The following is a 26,654-nucleotide window of genomic DNA, read 5'->3' on the forward strand; positions in this document are numbered from 1 at the left end:
CATTCTCCATCTCCACAACAGTACCTTTCAGTGAAGCCACATTAGCATCCGTATCAGCTTTATCCTTAGCCAACTGTGCTTTCACGGTTTGCAAGTCGAGCTGGATAGTTGACAAAGCATCCCCAAGAGTCGCCTGTAGCTCCTTCTTAAAAATATCAGCGATGTCAGCCCTCAACGAAGCCAGCAACTCGAACTTGAGAGTGGCGACGTCAAGGCCAGCCTGCGACGGGACGGACTCGGCGGGGGTGGGTGGGTCACTTGAGGCTGTAGTCGTGGCTTGCGGGCTAGGCCTCAGTTGTGTCTGAATAGTGTTGCGAGTTTTTACGCTCTTCCCGGCCATTTTACCGTCGTCCAAAATTAACTTTGCAAATAAAAAATGAAACGGAGTGAGACCAGACTAATTTTGTGACCAAAAAGCGCAGATTAATTTCAATTTAACTCGAAATCGGCAGGAGCCTTCAAACTCATGTCCTACTCCATTAACTGCTCAGCAGCGCCCCCCCTCATTCTCTTTAAATTCACTTTTGAACAGTGAGGCATAAAACTCGACGGCTCTCTTCCTGATCAGGCCTGGCTCCATCAGCTCCTGCCCTGTCGCAGAGAGCAGAGAGTCAAATCAAATCAAATCAATTTTATTTGTATAGCCCAAAGTCACAAAGTACATTTGCCTCTGAGGGCTTTACAATCTGTACAGGGAGTGACACCCTCTGTCCTTAGACCCTCGAGAGTGATTCTGTCTTCTCTACCCGTGTCTCTTCTCCAGCCCAAAGAAGAAGCTCGATGGAGCATCCATCTCTTTGATGTTCTGGACCCGGGACCGGACCAGCGCACCCTGTACTTTAGTGTCTAGCAGGCTGGCTAAAGCCATCTTTTTAGTCTTGAGGATTTCAATATATCCTCAATTTCCTGTGGACTCACTTTCACACTCGAGATCCACAATATCAGTCTCCAGATCTCTGATAGATCTGGTGATGTCACATGTGACATTGAGCGTGTGCTGTTGACATAAAAGTTTGAACCTTTCCATGGTCCCCAGCACTACCTCAAACTTTGTTTCTGTCTAAAATCACTCCAAAAATGCTTGAAGCCTCCCTGAAAGATTTATCAACAGTTAAAATGCCAATAGGTGCTTTTGGGTAAAATATTTCTGGTAAAAACGCTACATAAAACCAAAGAGTGATCAGTAAAACCAACCGGTAAAATCTCGCTCATTTTTACAGCACTGAGTCTGTGCTTAAAAACATAAAAACGATCGAGTCTGGCCAGGGAGATTCTGTTTTCTCTGACGTGGGACCATGTGTACTGTCTGCAGCCTGTGTGCATCCTTCTCCACACGTCCACCAGGCCATGTGAAGAGACCAGCTGCCTCAAGGCATGCTGGGATACACCGCATGGTTACGATCTAAAATTTCATTGTCAGTACAATTAAAATCCCCACCCACGAATAAATAATCTTTTGAGCCACAGCTGTTTAAAACATCATTCATATTCTCAAAGAAGAGTTTCCTCTCTGCACCGCTGTTTGGAGCGTAGATGTTGATAAAAACAACATTAAAATGTTCAAAACCAACCTTCACTAAAAGGCACCTCCCCTCCACGACATGTTTGACCTGCAGAGAGGTTGGAGTAAAACTTGGAGAGAACAGGAAGCCCACTCCTGCACTGAGGGTGGTGTTATGGCTTAAAATCACGTCATCTTCCCATTCTCTGCTCCAGTCTGCCTCGTTACTCACATCACTGTGTGTCTCTTGTAGAAATAAAACATTGGAAGAATTTCCGGGGAGTCCAACATGGCGGCAGCGTAAAAACGAAGCTCCCCGACCTTGAGATGTGAAAACGGCCCTGAAACTAGTAATTAATGAGAGGGAGGATTTTGTGTGATTGGGATTAGAAGGGCGATGAGTAAGACCAAAGGGAAAAGTAGAAAGCCGACTAAAACCGCGGATTTGGACTCCGAGCAAGATAACGAGTCGGCTAAGCTAACAGACGAGTTATCCGAAGTAGCAGAGGAGCCTGCGGAGCTAGCCGAGGAGCTAATTGAGCCAACAGGTGAAAGAGGGAAAACTCGGCAGGAGACGCGGCTGATAATGAGTAAGATGAAAAAGGAAGGGGTGGGGGTAATACTATCACAGGAGACCCACCTAACGGAGAAAGAACATGCTAAGCTTAAAGGGAATGGTTATAACCAAATATTTTCAGCCTCATACAAATCAGGCCACCGGAGAGGGGTGGCTATTTTAATTTCGGGGAAAATTCCATTTGAAAAATTATCTGTGACAGGGGACAAAGAGGGTAGGTATATCTTGGTTAGGGGGAAACTAGAGGGCCAAATTGTAACTTTTTTCAGCATCTATGCACCACCGGGTTCAGATTGGAAGTTTTATAGACAGATGTTTGATGTGATGGCATCAGAGGCGGAGGGTATTTTGATCACGGGAGGGGACTTAAACCAAAGGTTGAACCCATGTCTGGACTCCTCAGGAGGTGGAAGACAAAAGAGTGTAATTAGTAATAAGATAACAGGCTTGATGGCCGAATTGGGAATTATAGATATATGGAGGTCCCTGAATCCTACATGTAAGGATTATACCTATTACTCAGCACCACACAATATATATTCAAGGATTGATTATTTCCTGACGTACGGCAAAGATATAGGGCATAGGGTGGAAAAGTGTGACATTGGAGTAAGGGATTTATCAGACCACAGCCCGGTGTATCTAACTTTGTGTCTAGCAAAGGAGAAAAAAACAACAAACTGGAGATTAAATTCGAATTTACTAATAGGAAGCACAAAGGAAGAATTACAGAAAGAAATTAAATCATATATAGAGGTCAACGATAATGGGGAGGTGTCCCCATCGGTGTTGTGGGATGCTTGTAAGGCGGTGTTGAGAGGGAAACTAATCGCCAAATCAGCACACCTAAAAAAGATAAAACAGTTAAAATTAAACACACTGAATTCGGAACTTAAAAGACTAGAAAGAGAGCACGGAGATACATTGGATGGACATATATATCAGGAAATTAAAAAAAAACGAGCAGAGATTAATGAGATTTATGCGCAGGAGATTCAAAAAAATTTATTATTCATAAAGCAAAGATACTATGAAGTAGGGGGAAAGTCAACAAAGCTGCTGGCATATAAATTGAAAAAGCAACAGGCAAAAAACAACATTCACAGAATAAGGGACCCACATACAAGATCAACAGTGGACAAAACAGAGGATATACAAAAGTGCTTTGAAGCATATTATAAAAATCTATATGCTCAGCCAAGAATCGATAATAGAACCCAGATAGTCCAAATGTTGGAGACCAAGAATCGATAATAGAACCCAGATAGTCCAAATGTTGGAGAGTCTAAATTTACCAAGGGTAACAGAAGAACAAAACAAGGCCTTAACGGCTAAAATTACAGATGAGGAAATAAATAAGGCAATCTCAAATCTTAAGGCCAACGGGTCACCGGGCTCAGACGGGTACACTGCAGAATGGTACAAAATATTCAGGGTATCATTAATCCCACTTCTGGGGAAGGCATTTAACTGGGTGATGGAGGAGGGAGAAATTCCCCAATCATGGAGGGAGGCCATCATCTCTGTGATTCCGAAGGAGGGAAAGGATGCTCAGGAGTGCTCCAGTTATAGACCTATTAGCGTCCTTAACCAAGACTATAGACTGTTTACAGCCATTTTAGCCAGGCACCTAGAAACGATCTTACCAGAGATAATCCATTTAGATCAGACTGGATTTATCAAAAATAGACAGACGCAAGACAACATCAGGCGTACCCTACATGTAATGCATCACGTGATTAGGAATCAGATAGAGACGGTGGTGGTGGGGATAGATGCTGAGAAAGCATTTGACTCCGTTGGGTGGGATTTCTTATACGAAGTGCTGGGGCAATTTAATTTTCACAAAACATTCATTAAAACCATACAGGCCTTGTATAACCAGCCAACAGCTAGGATTAAGATCAACGGGAGCCTTTCAAATTCTATCACTCTAGAACGGGGCTGCCGTCAAGGCTGCTCGGCGAGTCCACTGCTCTTCGCCGTTTTTTTGGAACCCCTGAGCAGGTGGATAAAACAAAAGGATGATATCAAGGGGATAGACATGGGGGGAGACGTACAGAAAATAGCGTTATTTGCGGACGACGTACTAATATACCTATCGAGCCCGAATACGTCGCTCCCCATACTTATGGAAACCCTCACATATTATGGCCATTTATCAGGCTATAAGATAAACGTACAAAAAACTCAGGTTATTACTTTTAATTACAGGCCAGATCAAACTATTAGAGAAAAGTACAAAATTAAATGGGATTCCAAATCAATGAAATATTTGGGAGTTAACCTACCCCGAGATATAAAACAACTAAAATCTATCAACTATGACCCGTTACTCACTCAAATTAAATCGGACATTAACAGATGGAATTCGATACCTTATATGAACATCATACAAAGAGTGGTGGTGATAAAAATCAACGTATTGCCAAGGATTCTGTACCTGTTCCAAACTCTGCCAGTAGAGATAACAGAAAAGGAGTTCACGGAATGGGATAGAATGATCCCCAGATATATCTGGGAAGGTCATAGACAGAGGGTCAGGTACAGAACACTGCAGTTGCCTAAAAACAAGGGAGGGCTAGCTCTGGGGTTAGTTAGAGGGCTAGTGCTTGAAGAGCTACTTTCAAGCTGCACAATTAAAAATATTGGTGAATTTATGCAACCCCTCCTACTCAGCGAGGTGGAAAGACCTTGAGGCCGGAACAATAGATGGGATCCCTATACAGGCTATAATAGGAGACAATAAGCTGAGAAAACATATCAGAGAAGGGACAAACCCATGGTTGAATATTTCATTGAATATTTGGTTTGATTTAATGGTGAAAAATGACCTGAGATTACAAAGCAGACTATTGAGTTGGATTGCATATGACTCTGGGTTTATCCCGAATAGAACAGACAAGAGGTTTAAAACCTGGGAAGGGGGCCCCAGGTTATTCGGGGAGCTCTTAGGAAAGAAGGGGACTAAAACTTTTCAAGAGGTAAAAGACCAATACAATCTAACGAATCGGGATCAGTTTAGATACTTGCAATTACGACATTATTTAGAACAAAATATGAAGGGAACGACAGATGGGGCGGGATTAGAAGTCATTAAGATGTTTACCTCAGCATATGAATCAAATCCAGGGAAGAAACTGATCTCAAAATTATATAAGGGAGTAGAGGAATTAAAGGGAAAAGACACAGTGTATATAAAAGAGAGATGGGAGAGGGAGGCGAATATTACTATATTAGTGGAGGAATGGGAAGAGATTAATGACCAACAGTGGAAGACTACATGTTCTTTATCTTGGAGGGAATATGGGTGGAAGAGTATAATAAGATATTTAGTTTTTTTTTTTTTTTTTTTTTTTTTTTTTTTTTTTTTTTTTTTTTTTTTTTTTTTTTTTTTTTTTTTTTTTTTTTTTTTTTTTTTTTTTTTTTTTTTTTTTTTTTTTTTTTTTGAAACACCGACGCCGACAAAGTGCCATCCGGGTTCTCACCAGGTTTTATTTTAGAGTAATGGGGTAAGGCGAGGAGCGTAGCGACCGAGCGGGGGGATGGTGCGGAAGGGGGGTCGTGACCCCCCTTCCTTGATGCGAAAATTTTGAAAAATTGTGCCCAAAATGGGCCATATTTGAGGGTACCTGGAGGGAATAAATTGCATTTTTTATGTTGTTATACTTAGTGGAATTGTTACATCTTTGGATCTTGGCAGTGTGTTACCTGCAAGGGTGTTGTCAAAAGATATGTAAACTCAGACACAAACAATAGAGATAATACACGTTTTACACTGCTGTTTTACTGTGTGGAGAGTAGCATCATTTAAATGTTGCAGACACTTACTCCATTTCTTCGGCCAACCATGACAGCTGCACCATCCGAACCAAACCCTACCATCCTGCCTACAAGGTAGACGTTTCCATTCATCAAAGTGTTGGTTAAGTTTTCAAGCGTGATGGAAAGCATGTATAACTGGTGCACTTACATTTCTGACCATGAAGAAAGAACGAATGTCTCTTTTTTTGCGAGGGGGTCCTCATTCATGTTATAATTATGACATTCACCGAAGTCCAGCCAAAGTCCAGCTCAAAAGAAAGCTATCACTGGGAATCGAGCGGGAGTTCAGTTTGTCGTTTTTTCCCTCTCTCTCCTCGGGGAACTGATTTCCAGGCATCTGTCTCCTAGCAACCTAAAATCACACAGCGCAGAGTACGCATGTGTAGGTTCATCAAACGTCGGTACACCCTTGTAGGAAGACAGCACCAAGCAAACGTAGCTGATTTTGACACCTTGAAAACTGCTGAAGTGCGCAGGAAAAAAAAAAAAACTTTTGACGATGGTGACGAAAACTGAAAACAAGCCGTTACGCTAATTAAAAATACGTAACGGGGGAAATTGCCGTTGCGGTCTGAAATTTTAGCGTAGCGGGCCGCAACCATATAAAGCGCTGGCGAGAATTCTGACCATGATACAAAGTGTTGGAGACTATGTGGACTGACAAGGTGACCACTTCCACGTGTTTGTGGGATGCCCCGCTATGGGGATTACTGGCAAGAGCTTAAGAAATGTATGGATAAAATACTGAAGTAAATCTCCACTGGCATTTGAGGTATTATACCTGGGAAATTGGACATGGAATTTGTAGGTTCGGGGTAAAACATATGTTTAGATTAATGCTGATTGCAAGCAAAAAAGCGATCACTAGACAATGGTTTAGAACGAGGCACTAGGGTTGAGGACTGGGTTGAGGGTAATGCACATATTTATGTGATGGAAAAGTTAACTTTCAATTTGAGATTAGAGCAGGACAGATTTAAAAGAATCTGGAAAACTGGATTGAGTACATAAATCCAATTAGATCAGACTTTATCTGGACATACGACTTAAAAACCCCTGTTCAGAGCTACAGATGTTGAAACGTTCTGTTTCGTTTTCTTTAGTGTGAATTTTGTTTTGTTCCTATGGTATTTGCTACTCTGGTAACACGGCAAAAATGTCAGGTCAAATGATTGAGAAGGTGAAAAAACTCGTTTTTTTTTCTGTATAATTTTATTGTAAATATGTACACAGATCACCCATTTTGATTTAAGTGAAGCTGAGGGAGAATGTGGGTTAACGTACTCATGTATGAGAGACCCAGAAAAACAGATATACATACATCATGTTAGGGTGAGAAGGAAGAAGAGGGTAGAAATAGGAGAAAGGACACCTAATGACGGGTGGTTTTGTTTATGGAAGAACTCTATACACACAATAATTTCTCTTGTGTGTAAGTGGCTCCGGCCTTGGTAAAACTCTGAAATATGTTTAAAAAAAAAAAAAAAAGAGAAGAGAATGTAAGTTTTTATTTTGTTGTTCTATTGGCTCTGTCAGTCAGTGTGTACCAGATGTACGTGGAATGCATGGTGTTACTTAATAAAAAAAAAAATAAAAAAAAAAAAAAGGTCTAGCAGGGGTTGTCGGTTGGTAGCCCAGGGTTCGAACCCCCCCCCCCCCCCCCCCCGTCCGGATAATTGATTAATTATTTTGGTGAGTATGTTATCATGACAGAAATTGTGGCCAAAAATTGCAAAAATAAAATGCATTTTGCTAGCCCAAATTCCAGCTTGAACCTCCTTTGGAAAAACGGAGGTATCCTGTAAAAGGGACAAAGAAAACTGATGACACATCCAGAAGAGTAAGACATTTATTACGCATACTGTAAGGAAGTCATAGAAATCAATTTAAAAATGTATTGTCTGAAAACTTTGTTTCGTTGTTGAGATAGCCATTTATCCTCCATAATGTTTTGAGTGAGTGGAATATAATACAGCACTGTCATATTCACAGACATGTAGATAGATATTGGTAAGTTTATTTTACAACCATGGCTGCCATTATCACCAGGCCTCATGTAGGTCCTATAATGTTACATCAGAAGATTAACAGGTAACAAAATTATTTACAGCCCCTAAAAACACATACATTTACTTCATCAAGTTTTGTGTTTTTGTTGTCATTGGCATAGCTATTGTTAGTGTAGTAAATAAGAGAAGAAATGCAGGAATTTCATATCTTAAATTGCTCCCCTACACCAGCTCAGTCATCCATCCGCTCCATCTCAGTGTAAATATCTGTCACAGCTTTCATAAAAACAGGCTTGATCAGTTCCGATGTTCCACATTCAACATCCCTCTGCATAGATCTATTTTGCTGACCTTATTGAAGTGATCAGCCTCTTATTCTTCTCATGATTCCAAGCAGGTACTTGCAGATGGGAGTGGGCAGAGTAAAATACAGTAGTGATGCATTGGTTGTCAGCTCACTTAGCTGCTTGCCAAATAATGATGCCAAGTATGACAAGCATGATGGAACAAACCATAGCAAGGATACACATCTTCTTCCGGGATTTTTGCTATGATAACAAAAAGCAGAAATGTATGAGTTACTTAACTGAAAAACAGAACTTCCCATTGGAGAAAGAAAAAAACAGCTAGATTTGTATGCAACCAAGAAAATTCCACCACCTTTCTTCAGGTTTTCCTTCAAAGCCACACCTCCAAAACACATTTTAACTTGCAGTGAGTATATAAGCAGAGTCTAAAATACATTATGTTGCTGCCCTTGTCCAAAGCAGTGCATTGCTTGGTTTCTGTGGTGATCCTCCTGTCTAAGTTCTGCCATGCCTGCGGGCGTGCTAACTTTGTCTATAGTAGGTAATACACTGGCTATATATAGAAACTTTAAAAGAAAGGAGAACAACAGGGAATACATTTCAGTCTCAGAAGATATAATAAACTACCAATGTGGAGCTCTAATTAATAATTACATTAAAAACTATAACCAAAATGACCATTTTAGTGGTGGTATCAATGGCTGATGGGTTTAGGATAAGATGCTTTTTTTTTTTTACTCTGTAGCAGCATATTCCAATTGCTGATCACATAGGCTGATACAGTATTTTAGTTTGTTTGCAGTTTGTGTAGCAATATAAAAAAAAATAAATAAATAAAAAAAGTATTAGAAAACCTGAAATTAGCCCCCTTTTATAATCAAGTTTCTTTCTCAGTCTCTAGTTGAAAGAGAGACTTTCTTATATCAAAATAAAAACCAGTACTAAGAAGTCAAAAAGCATAAACACATCATAGCATAATTGCATTCTGCACATGTTGGAGCGTGCTGTGGCCGCAGTACCAGACTTTTCATGCATTTATACACTATATGAAGGAGTTGGATGTCACTTCCTGCATCCACTGTGGGGCATTAGAGAACACCAATAAATTTACATTCACAAAGCCTTTGTGTGAATGAAATGGAGATTGTCACTGGTCACTAGTAGGAGATGCTATAGCTGATTTAAGGAATTGCTAAAAGAGATCCAACTTGATTCGACCATTGAGAGTTACAGCAGTAGATTCAACTGAATTTGGGGAAAAAAGTAAAGAGCTCAAAGACAGCCAGATAGGGCTACATGCATAAATTTATGATCCAAATTGAACAAGCTGTATCTGTGGAGAGCTCATGGAGCTTTATAAAAAGGCCCAGAGCCAAATGGAGCAAAGAAAGGGAAAATATTGCTTATTACTGTAGTTTAAAAAAATAGAAACGAGATAAATGCACTTAAGATGAATAATGAAGCAATATAAAATGAGTGTTTTATTTTGGATACATTAGAACATTTTGTTTTTGGTGAATGCTTTCAGGAAGTGACCAGGATGTTATATAGTCGGAAAAATTGTTCAGTGTCATTAGCTTTGGGAAGATGTAAAGGTTTCTAAGGACAGAGAAGAATCTGTTGAGTTGCCCGGTATCACCTCTGCTCTTAATTATGGTTGCAGCTGTCCCTTCCTGAGTAGGGGCACTTTATTTCTTTGCTTTAACCCTTAATGAGCCTACTAACCTGGTAGTAAGCAGCTCTCTGGAGCTGCTCTGTTCCTCGTTCTACATGAACTTCAGCATTTTCCACATTGGCCTCAATGCTATCTGCAGGGAAAAATATACAACAAGGTCAGTCAGGAATTCCTGAAGAAAACTCAGGTTTTTGGCATCCACAATGAAAGCAGAGTATATCTCTTAATTTTTGCCCTCTTCCCACATCTTTCAGTATTTTGTCATTACAGTTTCCTACTTTGGTGTCAGTGAGCAGAAAAAAAAGACCACCAAGGAAAATACTGCAAATTTTTTATCTGATTTTGACACACAATTTCATAAAGTTGTGATAATTTTAATTATTCAAATTTTATTCTTCTTTGGTCTGACAAACTCAGAACATATATTTATTCTTATTTTACACAGACTTTATGTGTGCAGAGATTAAAAAACAAATTACCAACAGTGGGAACCACACGCAGATTTTACCTATTCATCATCTCTGTGTCTCACAAAGACATGGGACAGATTTTACACTGGTCCAATGTCTATATATGTGTTTCTTGGCCCAAGCAATTCTGTTCTTGTTGGTCATCCTCAGTAGTGGATTATTTGCCGCAAAGTTTGACCATGGAGGCAAAATTTACAGTCTCCTCCAGAAATCAACTGTTTGGACGAGCCTTCATGTTGTATTCTCTGGAATTAACTTATCCTCTGAAGCAGAGGTAATTCCTGGTCTTTCTTCCTTGGGGCAGTCATCAGTTCATGATAACGTTTTAACGTCTAAAGCAAAACCATACACTGCTGCTGGTGTGTGGAGAAAGAGAAAAGAATATGACCATGTTTTTAAATGTGTGCTGTCCTAAAAACAATACCCCAGTACTACTCACCAATAATTTCTCCCTGATCGTGGATCATCACTGCCAGGTCTTTGAAAATTTGGTTTACATCCATGATGTCAGACTGAAAGAGACAAAAAGATTAATAAGAATCAGTCGTGGCAGCTGTGTGTGGACATGGCCCATAGTCATGGTGGTGCTGATAGTGTTCAACTGTGTCCGATATGTATAATAATTAAATAATTAGAAATAATAAGCAAAGGCTAACCTCCAGCTGTCTAATGTTTGTTTCTCTCTCCTTGATGAGCTCCAGGTCCTCCTCTGTGAAGGCCTCCTCTGCCTGGGTGGTTATCTGACTCCAGTCCTCTTGGCTTTACAAAAACAGAATGACAAAAAAAAAAAAAGACACCTAAAGAGTTGAAATAATGTGTGACACAAAAAATAGAATACTGAACACAGTTTCAAGATATTGTGTCAAAAAATTAAAGGTAATCTTCCTCCAATATAAATATTTTGCAAATGCCCCTGATTATTTTAACACTTGCACATGCATATACATACAATCTATAACGATGCTGAATGAATCTATTTAAGTAATGGCTTTTGTATAAAAGATATAAAGTGTCTGAATTAAAGCAAAACGAACAAGAAATTAAACCAAATACAATATACATCTTTAAATCAAAAAGCATTGTTAAAAGGATAGCAGTTTTGCTTTCGGTCTTTAATATTTTAATAAATTGTATTTAATTTCATGATATATTAATACATCACAAAACAGAAACAAAGTAAAATTACATTGCATTTCAGTGATGTCCATCATCCCTTTCATGAAAGAGTGCAAATAAAAATCAAGATGAAAATGCATTGTCCATGGAAAGAAAATAAATAAATCCCAAAACAATCCAATCAAATTTTGTTGAGTTGTTTTTATTTTGATATCTTATTCAATATCATATTTGTGGCTGTCAAACAAATGCTGTTGGCATGTGTTGACTGTGAAAGTCAAGTTGGCCTTTTTCAAGCTTTATTTTTGATAGAGACAGAAGAGTTTTGAAGAGTGACAGGAATGTAGAGAGAGAGAGAGAGAGAGAGAGAGAGAGAGAGAGAGAGAGAGGTACAGCAAAGGGCTGCAGGTCGGATCTGAACACTGAGTTCAGTGACTTGAACCATTTGATTGTTGGTTTTAGCAGGGTCATTTAAAAAAAAAAGTAGTTGATTTGTGGCATTTTACTATTCTTCCATTTAAAGAGAGGGAGATGTTAGACCATAGGTTTAAGTCATTGCAGTCATTTTTTCTTATACTGGGGTGAATTCAGCTGAGTTAATTCTGACAGCCTGAAGGAAATGTTAATACCCAGATATCTGATATTGCCAAAAGTGAAAGGGTGATGTGTATCTTGGGTTACATGAATTATAGGTTCCATGAAGTTCAGGAGGTTTTTGACACATTATTAACACACATTATTTTCCTTGGAAACTGGTCAATGATGCCAAACTTCGTCCCTTTCAGTTCCTTTGCCTTGTTTTTTTATGAGCTCTTTGTGTTTGTAATGTTCCAGTTTAACAACGATGGGTCGGGGTCCTTTATCAGAGCAGTTGCTAATTCTGTGGACGTGGTGAAAGTGTTTTGTTTCTGGCGGTGTCTGGTTTTGAGCTGAGAGTGAATGGAAGTTTTGAGTGAAGCTTTTGGGTTAAATTGTTGCTTGTTTAGACTAGCTTGCTTGTCTTTTATTTTGGGTGTTAGGATCAGATCGAGTTTCCAGTTGATGGAACTTAAAACACTGACCTCAATATTGGTTTTAAGTAGATTATCTGTGTTTGTAGCAGAGTCTGTTTTCTTCCTTTTGACCAGGTTTATTTTTCCATCTGTGGGGTTGGCTGTGTAGCCAGGATGATGCATTGTAGGTAGTAGACCCTGAGACTTCAGAGTTTAGACCCTTGCTTGTGGCAACAAAACAACCATTTCCAACAACTCAGAAGAATAACAAAGAAGTTTTCTCTTCCTAAAAAAAAATTTTCCAGGTACTTACAGGTTTGCAATTTTGTTAAAAGTGTATACCCTAACTTGCCTAGTTTACCAAAACTCACTAGTCTCGACCCCTTTATGATCCCATTTACCCATTATGAAGGGCATAATCTGTTTTGTATAGTCTCATCCACTCTATAAATCCAGCCTCACACCATACTTTTAAGACACTATGAGAGGATGATTTACAGTGTGAAATTTAGATGATGTATAGGATGAGTGTCCACTCTTCCTCCATATTTACTAGACATGGGTTGCTACAAGATTATCTCCTGCTATCACTTAACTATTGACAGATTGTCTCAAATATGAGCATGTCGATCCTGTCTGTGACAGCAGCAGAAAATTCTCTGCCATCCATAACTTGATGTCTAATGCACTTAAAAAGGGCATCTATTGGACCCAAGCGGCAACCTCCAGTGCTGGGAAATGAAGCCAATGGGGAAGTGCTAAAAACTGTCGGTTGAGATAGGTTACAGAAGTGAGTCAACCTCCATAAGCAACCGTATTCATTTCACTATCCATGACAAGGGTGGGTTGTGTGTAAGATTTAGTTGCATCTAGTGGTGTAATCACTCCACTTCACTCTCCTCACATCACCGTCACCTTTCTAGTAGAAAGGAGAAACAACACTTGAAAGGCCCTGTCTAGAGTCAGTATTTAGTTTGTCTGTTCTGGGATACTGTAGAAACATGATGTTTCAACATGGCGGCCTCCATGGAAAAGGACCCACTCTCACTGTAGATATAGGCTAATTTTTTAAGTAACAAAATAAAAAGATTCTTGTTTTTACATTTAGTCATTTAGATGACACTTTTATACAAAACGACTTACAGAGAAGGGAAAGGCACTGCTGGAATTTGAACCCAGGATCTCCTGTTTACTAGATGGTTTACTCCTGTTTACTAGAAGTTGTGCATAATTATCAGCGTGACCACTTGATTAACGGGTGGAATGACGCCTGGGTGTTCGAATAAGCACACAGTTGTCATGGACAGGGAAAATAATTATAGTACTTCAGCAGTGGCTTTATTTCCCAGCACCACTTGAGGCAGGCAGTCTCAGGTGAAGGCTCTTCGAGAATCTACAACCTTGTTTTCCCTGATGAAGAGGTTACAAGAAAAGTAATTTTTTTGCTGTTGCCAAAACACATGGAGGGTCACCAGGAGTGAGTAGAGCTGACAGGGGCCTTTGGTCTGCTCTCTGGGATGGTGACTGGAGCAGGAGCGGGAACCGAAAGGGTGGCTGGAGCTGCTTTTGCAGGCGTAGTGGTACTGTGGCTGGAGAAGAAACAGTATCTGCAGGGTAAGTGCCAGCCAGCTGTTCAGGAAAAGCAGACGCCTGTACAGGGCCAGAAACGGTTGTAGCCAAGTGTCTCTCAGCTTCCTAGATATTGTATACTGCATTAGTTCTTTGCTCCAACTCCAAAATCTTCTGGCTGAGACAGACACAGATCTTGCAGCCCGGTGGTGAGGTAAGTAAAGTCATGGCTTCTTGAGGGTGTGCTTAGCTTGTTTCTTCTATAATGCGCAACACTGACTTGAAATATTTTGTTAGAAATCAAATTAAAATTTCATGTGAATTTTGGAAATTGTTATATTTATCTTTTTACAATTTATTTTGTCTTGACTTTACAAAGCTGTGTAGGAAATTATTGGACGACATACTCCATCAGGATAAAGTGAAGTTCACAGACAGAGTAGCTAAATTCAGCTTAGTGTCCAATCTGTAGTATTTATTCTATTTGGGAACTTCCTCGATCTTGAGAAAGCTTCAACATTAGTTGGCTGGGGGTAAAGTTTGTCACTGTTACTAGTGTGTCACTACTAGGGTCCAACTGCTTGCTGGAGTAGTAAGCCGGGTTCCATAATATATCAGTGTCTACTGTTGTGGCTGTTAGTTAGACCCTGTGTATCTCTGTGGAAATGGAGATACAAGCAAAGGAACAAGCAAAAGAAATGTTTATTTTTAGAGAAAATTGCCTCAACATGAAAACATTTTGTTTCATTGTTGTATAATTTCAATATTACTATGAAATGGTGAGCTTTATCTTATCACTGGCTGTAAGAGATCTTTAACATGGCATGTAACATGTATTTAACATGACAAGCATGTTTCATATCATGTTTCAAGTCATTTTCAAATGTAGTTTATTTTTTATTGTATTATTCTTTATGTCAAAGCAGGGGCTTTTATTTTGAAAAGAATCTGGCCGGAAGTAGATTGCTAGCAAAAAAGCTTCAAAAAACGATCTTATGGGTGTTTGCAGTGTACATGTGTCTTACAAATGTCATCGTAGCAACATTAATTTTGTTCATCTGGCACCTGGCTGAGAAGGGTACAAGGTTTGTGGTTATTTCGTTTTATGAGGTGCTTGGTTTTTGTGGTAATGTGGTGAGACGGTTACCTTGTTAAGCAGTGCTGGTGTGTAGTGTCATGATACGGTTACTAAATAATTAAAAATGCATTCAAAGGTGTTAAAAAGTATGCTAAAAAACACTGCTAAAACATTTAATTTTGAGCAGTTAAAAAGAGTTCATATTTATGATAGAAAAAAAAAATAAACATACTTTAACAAGGTAAGATTACAAGGGTTAGAATATTGTACATGGTTCGGCTTAATAAATTAATGTGAAGATGGTAATCTTTGATGGTCTTTGTTTTTGTCTTATATCCTGATAGCTCTTATGGTGTGTTCAAAGATTGAAAGGAGCTATAGTGTCATTCATTTATGTTATTAATAAAACACTAAACCGCCAGTACAAAGAGTTAAGACTCATTCAGCCGGGACTGCTACACTGGCACTTCAGTGACTTATTATATTCTTAACTCGATCATTAATGTGATTATTTCACAATGCCACTTACTTATCAAAAGACACAAGCTTCTCATCCCGAGAACTGTCCTCTGTCTGGGAAAAGATGGAAAAACCCACTATTGGCAATGTCAAGTCAGCAAAGTACAGATTATTACAGAGACATTGACTCACGTCTGACGTCTCTCTCATTGCTCACTGTTCTTACCGATAGGCGGGATCCAGCTCTTGCTCTTGCTATGGACTCCTTCTCTTTCTCTGCAGCACGGCGTTGGACTGCTTGGAAGTTGTTGAGAGCTGCTGAGAAATCATTCATCAAACGCTCCCTCTGGATTTTTTGCTGCCTCTGTACACCACCATACATTGGGAGACAGAAAAATATGATCAGAATTATCAATTACATTACAAACTGTGATAGAAAGAATTTAAATTCATGACATATTTTCCATTTTGCCAGGACCTCTGTAAAATTATAACATGATTACAAAAATAATAAATAATAATAAATACAGATATCCTTTTCCCAATTTAACATACTTTTTTTTTATGCTAACCTTTTCATTGGGCAAAACATAAAAAGTCCTCCATTGGAGCGTCAATGGAGGACGTCCTCCCTTGGAGCGTCAATGGAGGACGTCCTCCCTAACTAATCAACAATTGGAACTTTCATATCACGTTCAGGGAGGGAAGCCCAAATGATCTATTTCAGGTTACAAGTTGTATAAATCAATCAATGATAAACTATCATAATGTGTAACACTATCAACCAGTAATAGTAACTAAGATGTGCTCACCCAATGTTGATTGTTGTCTAATGGTAGCTAATTGGGAAGCAGTGACAAAATAGGGATTTGTCATATTCTCTTTGTACAACTTGCATTCTGAAACACAGCAGTAGGACATTTGAGTTTCCCCAGTGGTGATATCAGAGAAAAATGGCTCTTAGTACCTTACCATTCTTTCTATTTCCATTTATAATAGACACTGCTCAAAAACATTAAAAGGAACACTTTGAAAACACATCAGATCTCAACAGGAAAATAAATCACGGATATCTTTCCTGATATGGACTGGGTAATGTGTTAAGAACGAAAGGATGCCACATCATGGAAATGAAAACTATCAACTTACAGAGGGCTGAATTCAAAGACATCCCCAAAATCAGAGCAAAAAAATGATGTGGCAGACTAGTCCATTTTGCCAAAATTTCTTTGTAGCCACTCATAATGGTACTCAGTAGTTTGTATAGCCTCCATGTGCTTGTATGCATGCCTAACAACGTCGGGGCATGCTCCTAATGAGACGGCGGATGGTGTCCTGGGGGATCTCCTAGATCTGGACCAGGGCATCACTGAGCTCCTGGACAGTCTAAGGTGCAATCAGGCATCGTCGGACGGACCAAAACATAATGACCAAGAGGTATTCTATTGGATTTAGGTCAGTTGAGCACAGGGGCCAGTCAATGGTATCAATTCTTTCATCCTCCAGGAACTGCCTGCATACTCTCGCCACATGAGGCTGGGCATTGTCATGCACCAGGAGGAACCTGTAGAGGTCCATGCGTCCTTCCAGGGATATGCCTCCCAAGACCATCACTGACCCACCACCAAACCGGTCATGCTGAATGATGTTGCAGGCAGCATAACGTTCTCCACGGCGTCTCCAGGCATGACACATCTATCACATGTGCTCAGGTTGAACCTGCTCTTATCTGTGAAATCACAGGGCACCAGTGGCGGACCTGCCAATTCTGGTGTTCTGTGGCAAATGCCAGTCAAGCTCCATGGTGCCGGGCAGTGAGCACAGGGTCCAGTACAGGACGTCAGGCCCTGAGGCCACCCTCATGAAGTCTCTGATTGTTTGGTCAGAGACATTCACACCAATGGCCTCCTGAATGTCTTTTGTAAGGTTCTGGCAGTGCCCATCCTGTTTCTCCTTGCACAAAGGAGCAGATACTGGTCCTGCTGATGGGTTAAGGACCTTCTACCTACCTGTCCAGCTCTCCTAGAGTAACTGCCTGTCTCCTGGAATCTCCTCCATGCTCTTGAGACTGCTGGGAGACACAGCAAACCTTCTGGCAATGGCACATATTGATGTGCCACCCTGGAGGAGTTAGACTACTTGTGCAACCTCCGTAGCGTCCAGGTACTGCACCATGCTACCAGTAGTAACACTGATCCTAGCTAAATGCAAAACTAATGAGAAATTGGTCAGAAAAGATGAGCAGGTAAAAAATGTCAGCAGCCTCCGCCTGTAAAGCCATTCCTATTTTTGGGATCGTCTCATTGTTGCCCCTCATCCTATTATTTTCTTCTTTTATTTGGAACTTTCATACAAACAAAAGCAACTGTCTTACATAAGAAAACAAAACACTTTAAACAGTAAAACTACCATTTTGTATAATTTTGCTCTCCTTCTCATGTCACTTTCTTCTCTTGCAGTGATTGGCAAGAGGGCAATTTGCCCCATAACCTGCCCTGAATATATAGTTGATAGACGATATTGCCAAATCTGTTTTTTTTTTTCATACAATCACACAGTATACATATATACTGTCTTACTGTTCAGCCCAATAAGTATAGGTTGTGCCTATTAATTTCAAAAGAGCAATGTCAAATAGGTAACCCCCAAGACGAAAGAAAAATAAAACAATTTTGAAACTTAGTGGTTCACTCACTAAGGCAGAGACAGGCTTTTGCCTCTTTGCTGCAGTCCAGCCAAAGAGAATACAAATTCAACCCCTCTGGTCCCCCTCAGTGGTAGTTAAAACCAACAACACTGTGGTAGACAGCAATGCATGAAGCCTGCTGATGCTATTGGAATAATTTAGATGGATAGTAAATAGAAAGATAGTACATGGACTTGGTCTATTTTGCGCTTTTCTACTTAAAACCTGTGTAACTTAATAATGTGTTCTGAGTTTGTCAGACCAAAGAAAAAAAGTGTCAGCAACCACAACACCAAATGTGAATGGTTAAAAATATAAACAAGGAGACTTCCAGTTAGGAGACTTCCAGATCATTTGGCTCAGCTCACCAAGAATAGTCAGCTCTTTCGGCTCCACTATGGATGGATGGATGGATGAATGGATGGATGGATGGATGGATGGATGGGTGGATGGATGGATGGATGGGTGGATGGATGGATGGATGGGTGGATGGATGGATGGGTGGGTGGATGGACGGATGGATGGAATAGCTGGTCCACGTAGGCCTTCAGGGGCTGATACCATTCGGACCTGCAGCTTTGTTCCGGTGTAGTCTTTCTAGCTGTCTTTTCACCTGGCTGCTGGAAACAATCAGGCGGGTGGGGGAGGTGATGAGGGACTTGGAGATTCAGGGTGTCTGGGAAGGCGTTGATGGGGAAATGTTGAGGTCTATTGTGGGGGTCGGGAGATATGCAGGGTCATCAGAAGTGTGGGAGAGAAGAGGGTGTGGAAGAGAAGAGGGTGTGGGGTCTGTGTGGCTATGGGAGGGGTGAACTGAGGCTCCTGTAGGTCCACTGAATCAGCCCTCGCCTTGAATCCAGTGATGGTCCTCATTCCTGACCACACATCCCTCACGTTGTTTTCCTGGAGATTTTGCTCCAGCTTCTCCGATATGCTTCCTTGCCTTCCTCTGCTTCCTTTACACCACCTGTTGTTCACAAGCACTGCAATCCCTCCTCCCCTCTTCTTACCACTCAGTCCACGGTCTCTATCGGCCCGTACCACCTGAAAGCCACGTACGGTGGTGTTGGAGTCCAGAATATGTTCATGCAGCCATGTCTCAGTGAAACGCATCACACTGCACTCATAATATTACCACTGAGTCCTCGTCAGTCCCCCCAGCTCATCCATTTAGTAGCCACAACTGTAGGAAGAAAGCAGCTTAAATGTCCTCCTCCTAGCTCTTCGAAAGACACTGGCCCTGCATCCCTGGCATCTCCTCTTCACCTCGTTGAAGATCTGTGGTCTTTCTCTGGGCAGCAGCGCAGGTTTGAAGAGTGCTAGCAGCTGGTCGTGAAGGTAAACAATGACCACTGCTGTCGTCATCGTTACCCGGCACAACAAAATTTGTAAATGCCGGGAAAAATAGGAAAAAGTACCGGAGCCACACAATATCCACTTGGCCCAAAGCCATTTCATAAGAGCTGTACAAAAAAATGTCAAAAAACGCAACAAATCAGAAAATAACGACAAAAAACACAAAACTCACAGGAGCTGCTGTAACAAGCTACCACTAGTGCCATGGCAACCAAACATGATTAACAACCTCATGTGATTAGTTGCATGTGAGTAGTTGCACAGCATGCACAGGACATTCAGTCACTGCATGGAGCTCCTGTAGTGCACTGTTTTACTTTACACACAAAAAAATATCCCATTGTTCACTTAAAAGAGCCGGCTATTTGAATCAGCTTGTTTGAGACCGACTATCTTAAAAAAATACGGGGTTGATATAGCACTACTTAAGGAAATGCACCTTAATGACACAGAACATCTTGTCCCATCCATTCCCTTCCAAACGGGAATGGATGGGACAAGTATTTTTATCATCTTTCACATCCAGTAGCAAAGGAGTTTGCGTCCTTATTAACAAACGGCTTCCTTTTAATGCAGGAAGATATGTTGTAATAAAAGGATGCCTGTTTGCTGAAAATACAGTGCTGCTCAAAAGTTTGTGAACCGTACAGTGATTGTCAAATTTTTGTAAAAAATACTAAAATAACCTTATTTAATGTTATAATGTTTAAGTTATACCCCAATTGACAATACTGACATTCTAAAAAATTGACTCAAAAAAAGAAATGGTTATACTGTCATAGACTGAAAAAAAAATCTGACTTCAGTGCAAAAGTATGTGAACCTCTTCAGTTAATTGGATATTGCAACTCCTAACCTCAACAAAACGGTTTCTGTAGTGACCCATCAGTCTCTCACATCTACATTGTAGGACATTTGCCATTACCAATAGGGATGTAACAATGCATCGTGACACGATTAAAACTCGGTACAAATGCATGACGACTCGCATCGGTTGACAGAAAAAATTAATCGCAATTCTTGGCGAATGCGAGAGAAGTAGGATATGTTCTTTTTCGTCTTTTTTTTATTAGAAATACATTACGTTATCTTAAAGAATAGTCACTGGTTGGGGATTCATTTGTTCAACGTCAGACGTCAAGTCACATGACTCACGTCACTACAGAGGTACGGAGCACAGAACGAGGGAAGACATGGCAACGGTAGAAAATAGCTTTGAAATAGAGGACGCACCGAGCAGTTTGAAATCACCTGTGTGGCGGCATTTTGGATTCCCTATATACACAAATGCAACTGGTGAGAAATGGACTGACAAAACCAAAACAGCATGTAAATATTGCAAGAGACTGCTAACATATAGCTGCAACACAAGCAACATGCAGCAGCATATCAGCCGCCACCAGACACCAGTTAACACCAGTTTACTTGTGAGATTGTTTCTAAAGAAAGGAGACATTTTTCATGTATTTTGTTGTTTAAGATGTAAGTTGCACTTTTTTTAGGGATGCACTGAAATGAAAATTTTCATCCGAAACCGAATAAAAATTAAATGGTTGGCCGAATACCGAAACCGAAAATGAAATGCGGTTGTTAAATTTTTCACTATTTTTTTACTATTGCATAAATAGCCTAGAATAAATTTGTAGACATGTTTTTTCAAAGAAAGGAAATGTTTTTTTAATATCCTTCAAATATTCCAGTAGAATTTCCAGTTAGTATAAATATTATTTCATTTATACTGTTAGAAAGCCCATGTTGTTTAATCACTGTTCATTTGTTCTTGAAAGAATTACTATTTAGTTTTATTATATTTCAGGTGAATTTCCATTTTTCCCACGTTCATGAACGCATCATAGTCAGTCCGACGGTCATTGAACGCACCTTGCATGTGTGAGAGGCCGTAATGTAGAGAAAGTATATAGCTTCGCTAAAGAGCGGTATATGATGTATTTCTTGCCTGTGTTTTACCTATATCCTGCATCGTGGGTTTATTGTGTGTGAATGAGAAAAGAATCAGCAACCGTGGCCAGATCACCTCGCACGTTGTTTCATTGCATCAACTGCGTCACGCCACCATTCGGCCTCTTCACCGAAAGCCGATATGCACTTTTGGGCCATTTTCGGCCGAAAATTTTCGGTGGCCGAATTTTCAGTGCATCCCTATTTTTTATAAAAAACACAAACTGTTTGGGAGTTTCTGTAAAGAGAGATTTTTTCCTACAAATAAAAATATTTATTTGGTCATAATTTGTCTGTAGCTCATTTTGATTAAAAAAAAATCGTATCGAGTCGTGAGTTGAGTGTATCGTTACATCCCTAATTACCAATGTTCTTGTGTCCGTTGTTAATAATATATTGTTAATAATATAGAAGGTCGTCCACTTCTAGGCAGAGTTGTAGTCTTTCAGTGCTGTCCATTTGTAGATGATCTGCCTCACGCTGGAATGATGAAACTCAAATCTTTTTGAGATGACTTCATAGCTACCCCCAGACAAATGTGCAATTTCATCCCTCTGATGTTATTGGTCCATTTCAATGGTTAATTTAGCCACCATTTTGTCCCACCTGATTCCACTTAACTGATTGTTTTAACCAATGCAGCTCAGGGTTCACAAACATTTGCACCTACATAAGTTAACCAAAATTTAGTCTTGACCACACAATTGACTTTTTTAAAGATTATATTGAATTGATAAAGCTGCACCTGTTATTTCATAGAAAAAATAATGGTTTTGATTAAATAATGAAACAATAGAACTCCAAAATGCTTAAGAGGTTCACAAACTTTTGAGCAGCACTGTATTTCCATTTTAAATGTGTATGCTCCACCAGGTCACCCTCCTGATCTCATTCTCTCCCTCTCTCTCCCTCTCTCTCCCTCTCTCTCCCTCTCTCTCTCTCTCTCTCTCTCTCTCTGTAAACTAGTGATGGATAGACAAACGTAGTCAACACTTACTTGCTCTGAGGGTGATGATGGCAAAGGGATTGATCCCAACTCTTTCAGGTGCTTATTAGTTTCTTTTGCCAGCTGGTTGGTATAGTGTTGAATTTGCTGCCTGTGGAAACACTAACAGTTTAAACTTGCAACTGACTGCTGCATGTGTGAGTGAGTAACTTTCCAAACAAAGCATGTTGAAGATTCCATCCCTAATGGCAGGGACAGATATCATGGAGGCACACTCCACATTCTGGACAAACCCACAGATTTTTAGAACAGTGGCAGTTCACACATCACATGAAAAGGATGGCTAGCCAAAACTGGCAGAGAAAGAGAAAAGTAAAATATATTCCTGGAAATAAGGTTGGTACATACAGACGATCCTGGAGTTCACTAGTGTCCTGTCTGGTCCCGAGCTGGTTCACCATTCTCTTGATCTGAGCAGCTGTCATGAAACAAGACACAATGGTAAGTCTCAGTCTTGTAATGGAAGAACTCATCTACGTTTACAGATGACACCATGTGGAATGGAATGTAGGATCTCTCCCTAATAAGATGGAGGAGTTAATGGCGCTAACCAGGCTACAGAGGGAGTATGGAGAATGTAGCATCACAGTGAAGTGGCTAAATAAATAATAACAAACTTATTTCAGACACACTGGTAACTCTGAATGGCTTTCAACTGACAGCTGAAGACACACAGAAAAGCAGGGAGAGAGATATTTGGTGTTACTACCCTTTTTCGTTCAAACCAGCAAAATTCCTAAAGTAAAAAAAGTATATTTGCACAAAGTCAGGGATTTTGTAGAATTACAGTCGATCAACCAATTCTCTGATCATCAAAACTTTATAAATTAATATTACAAAGAGTATAGTCTAGACCTGCTCTGTATAAAGAGATGATTTGGCGCTATATAAGGTGACCAAGGTGTGGTTGTGGAAGTCATGTCAAGTCATGTCACAGGTCATACACCGTGGCAAAACTGAGCACAGCGACACAAGATTTGTGGTTAGTTCTCAAAAATGTTTGGAACAACCTACCAGCTGAGTTCCTTCAAAAACTGTGTGCAAGTGTACCTAAAAGAATTGATGCTGTTTTGAAGGTAAAAGGTGGTCACACAATTAATTTGATTTCGATTTCTAATACGTTGATTCACTGCATTTTGTTAATTAACAAAATTTACACTTCCATTTTTGAAAGCTTTCTAAGTTTACAGCATTTTTTCATACCTGCCTAAAACTTTTGCACAGTACTGCATTGTGAGCCACTGTAACAAGTGAATTTTCCTGGTGTGGGATCAATACAGTCGCTCTTCAAATTTGGCTTTGGCCCAAACTTTACTTCATGGATTAAATTACTCTATTCACACTCCACAGCCACAATTCGCACAAACTCACAGCGGTCAAGACCGTTCAGTTTGCATCATGGAACCCGCCAGGGGTGCCCCCTGAGCCCCATGCTTTTCGATATGGACATTGAGCCACTTGCTACAGCACTCCATTCTTGCAAGGACATATCTGGAGAGGTAACATAAAACATAGAATTCCGCTCTATGCTAACGATATTTAGCTTTTTATCCAACCGGCTCATTTCATCCCGCTTTTTTGCTGCTCAGTCAGTTTGGTAACTTTTAAGGCTATAAGTTAAACCTCAACAAAAGCGAGCTGTTCTCTATCAACAATAAAGCACAAGCTTTGGACCTTACCAATTTGCCTTTTAAAATTATAATATAAGTTTTCCCATCTAGGCATCTCAGGCACAAGAAAGCACAAAGATCTATTTAAAGAGAATTTTATCTTGCTAATAAATCAAACTAAACAAATACTAACACAGTGGTCACACTTGTCACTATCTCTTGTCCGGCATATCAACTCAGTCAAAATGACTCTTCTACAGGGTGTCGGTTAGCTCAGTTGGTAGAGCATCCGTCCCATGTACAAAGGCTCAGTCCTTGCCATAGCGGCCCAGGGCTCGAATCTGACCCGTGGCTCTTTGCTGCATGTCATTCCCCATCTCTCTCTCCCAACATTCCTGTCACTCCTCAGCTGTCTCTTTCACATAAAGCTTAAAAAGCTAAAAAAAAAAAAAAAAACAAAAAAAAACAAGGCTACTGGTGGTCTCACTCTTCCAAATTTTTGCTTCTATTATTGGGCTGCTAACTTGCGCTGGTATTTTATGACTAAAATAAAAAATTATAACTAAAATAAAAATGAAAAAAAAAAAACTTTAGAAACAGTAAAATCCTGCACTAGCAGCAAAAAAAAATCTTAAAATAAGTTTAGTACAGTGAGGGAGGTATTAGACTAGTACAGCATTCTCCAGCACAGTCTCTGAATCACTTTGTTAGTTACTGAGTGAGTAACCATTTTAGACTATGGCCACAGTCTTGCTGACACTGTAGCAGCAGTGAAGCACTTACTGTTTTGTGTGATCTTCTGGATGTTGGAGCTGCATGTCTGTATGAGGGTGTTGAAGTCCTGTGGCACAGGGTGGTAGGTTTCTGCTTTGCCATATGACATGTCTGCCAGAGTGTGTTTGTGCCTTAGGAGTTGTGCTTTGGCTGCTGATAAACACAGATAAAGATATAGAAACCATCAACAGCCAAGTCAAGTGTGTAGGCCACAAAGACTTCAGTACAGCATGTTTACCAGTGAGGTTTACCAATCTATTTTTTGACATTATGGCAGATTTAGCTGTTTTCTCACCTTATGGTACGTATTACATAGTTCGCTTTCAGTTACCTGTTAATGAGGATTTCATTGAGATTAAGCATATCTAATTTGGTCCGTATAACAGCTGTTAGTTTGCTAACAGGTTAGCCTGCTAATGTCGAATCATTGGAGCCGATCTCAATCGAAGAACATGTACATAGACAGGGGATACTTCTAAAACCATAATGGGGACGAGTTGTTAACATGATTTGTATAAACACCATTTAGTTCAACCGGCTATCAACATCCTCTGGTTATCTACGGAAAGTTATGGGAGGCAGTACAGAATTATGCATTAGCTTTCTAGCTAACTGGCGCTACCTTGTAGGTTTTCAGTTGTTTTGGGTAAACTGGCTATCCTGAAACAGTATGTTCCTCAGTAATAAAGGCTTAGACACACCAATGTGCTGTCAACAAGAGTAAAGCATTGAATAAAAAAAAACATACTTGCGTATTTGGCAATTCAAAAATGAACACAAAAACGTAATGTGTCTACCGTGAAGTACTGTGCTTCCTGATCCGTGACGTAATCGCGTAGAGTGACGCAGCCTGGAAGTTGCGTGACGCAGAATTCCACCAGTAAAACACAAACCTCACTGTCCTTGACTAAAAAAAGCCTAAATAAATTCAAATTTGAGAACTGTTCTACGAGGATGTACAGGAAATGTGGGAGGAAATAAAACTTTCAGTTTTCATCAGGGTGTAAGTAGTTTCAAATGTTTTTATTTACCTGGCATTATATTCAGCTGACACAAATACAAACACACAGTAACAGTATTACATTCTCATAACAATCAGCATCACTCCCTGTCTAATAAATGACACATGAGAAATGTGGCGAATATAAGCCCATAATTATTGACGGCAGATAATGCCTAATGCATAATGCTTTTAATTAATTAATTAAATAAAATAAAAATTTAAATAATTAAAATGCCTCTCACACATTGTTTAGGCTAGCCTCTAAAGTGTATTAACATTTTATTGTGTCAAATAAAGTGTGGCAAATAAGAACATTTTTATTATCAACTTTCTGACTGACAGGAAGCAGCAGGTGAGGCTGGGGATCATCACATCCAGCACCTGAACAATAAGCACTGTAGTGATGTGTCGGTCGCGAACGAGCCGGTTCAAAGAGCCGGCTCTTTTAAGTGAACGATGGGAGCCGGCTCCCGTCCGTCTGCGAACCGTTCTTTTTCTTTTTTTTACTTTTCTCTTTAGGAAAAGTACCTGTGGGCATTGGCTACGGGTGTCACATGCATGCTTGTGCAACCAATCATTTGAGGATTGACAAGGAGAATACCACCAAGCAGGGAGGGGCGGGGGTAGCAGTGCTGAGAGGTGACAAGAGACAAGAGGAGGGAGACATGCTGAAGGAGAGAG

General features: G+C 40.0%; 1 protein-coding gene across 3 annotated transcripts; it reads right to left on the reverse strand.

The window, feature by feature from the left end:
- Positions 1-7,738: 7,738 nt before the first annotated feature.
- LOC104939014 (syntaxin-12) lies at positions 7,739-25,858 on the reverse strand. Of its 3 annotated transcripts, none has more exons than XM_010755482.3 (10): positions 25,768-25,858; positions 24,980-25,123; positions 22,935-23,004; positions 22,578-22,677; positions 15,806-15,943; positions 15,650-15,693; positions 11,022-11,124; positions 10,805-10,877; positions 9,946-10,028; positions 7,739-8,460 (listed from the first exon to the last, which is right to left on the reverse strand). In XM_010755482.3, exons 2-10 carry the CDS (start codon positions 25,077-25,079, stop codon positions 8,368-8,370), a joined length of 804 nt encoding a protein of 267 aa, XP_010753784.1. In that variant the 5' UTR covers positions 25,080-25,123; positions 25,768-25,858; the 3' UTR covers positions 7,739-8,367. The 3 variants fall into 3 exon arrangements, with proteins under 3 accessions (XP_010753784.1, XP_010753782.1, XP_019119703.1); XM_010755480.3 differs by having other exon boundaries at positions 25,719-25,827; XM_019264158.2 differs by lacking the exon at positions 25,768-25,858 and adding an exon at positions 25,593-25,686.
- Positions 25,859-26,654: the final 796 nt, after the last annotated feature.

Source organism: Larimichthys crocea, chromosome X (genome assembly GCF_000972845.2).
Source record: "Larimichthys crocea isolate SSNF chromosome X, L_crocea_2.0, whole genome shotgun sequence".
Taxonomy (NCBI): Eukaryota; Metazoa; Chordata; class Actinopteri; family Sciaenidae; genus Larimichthys; species Larimichthys crocea.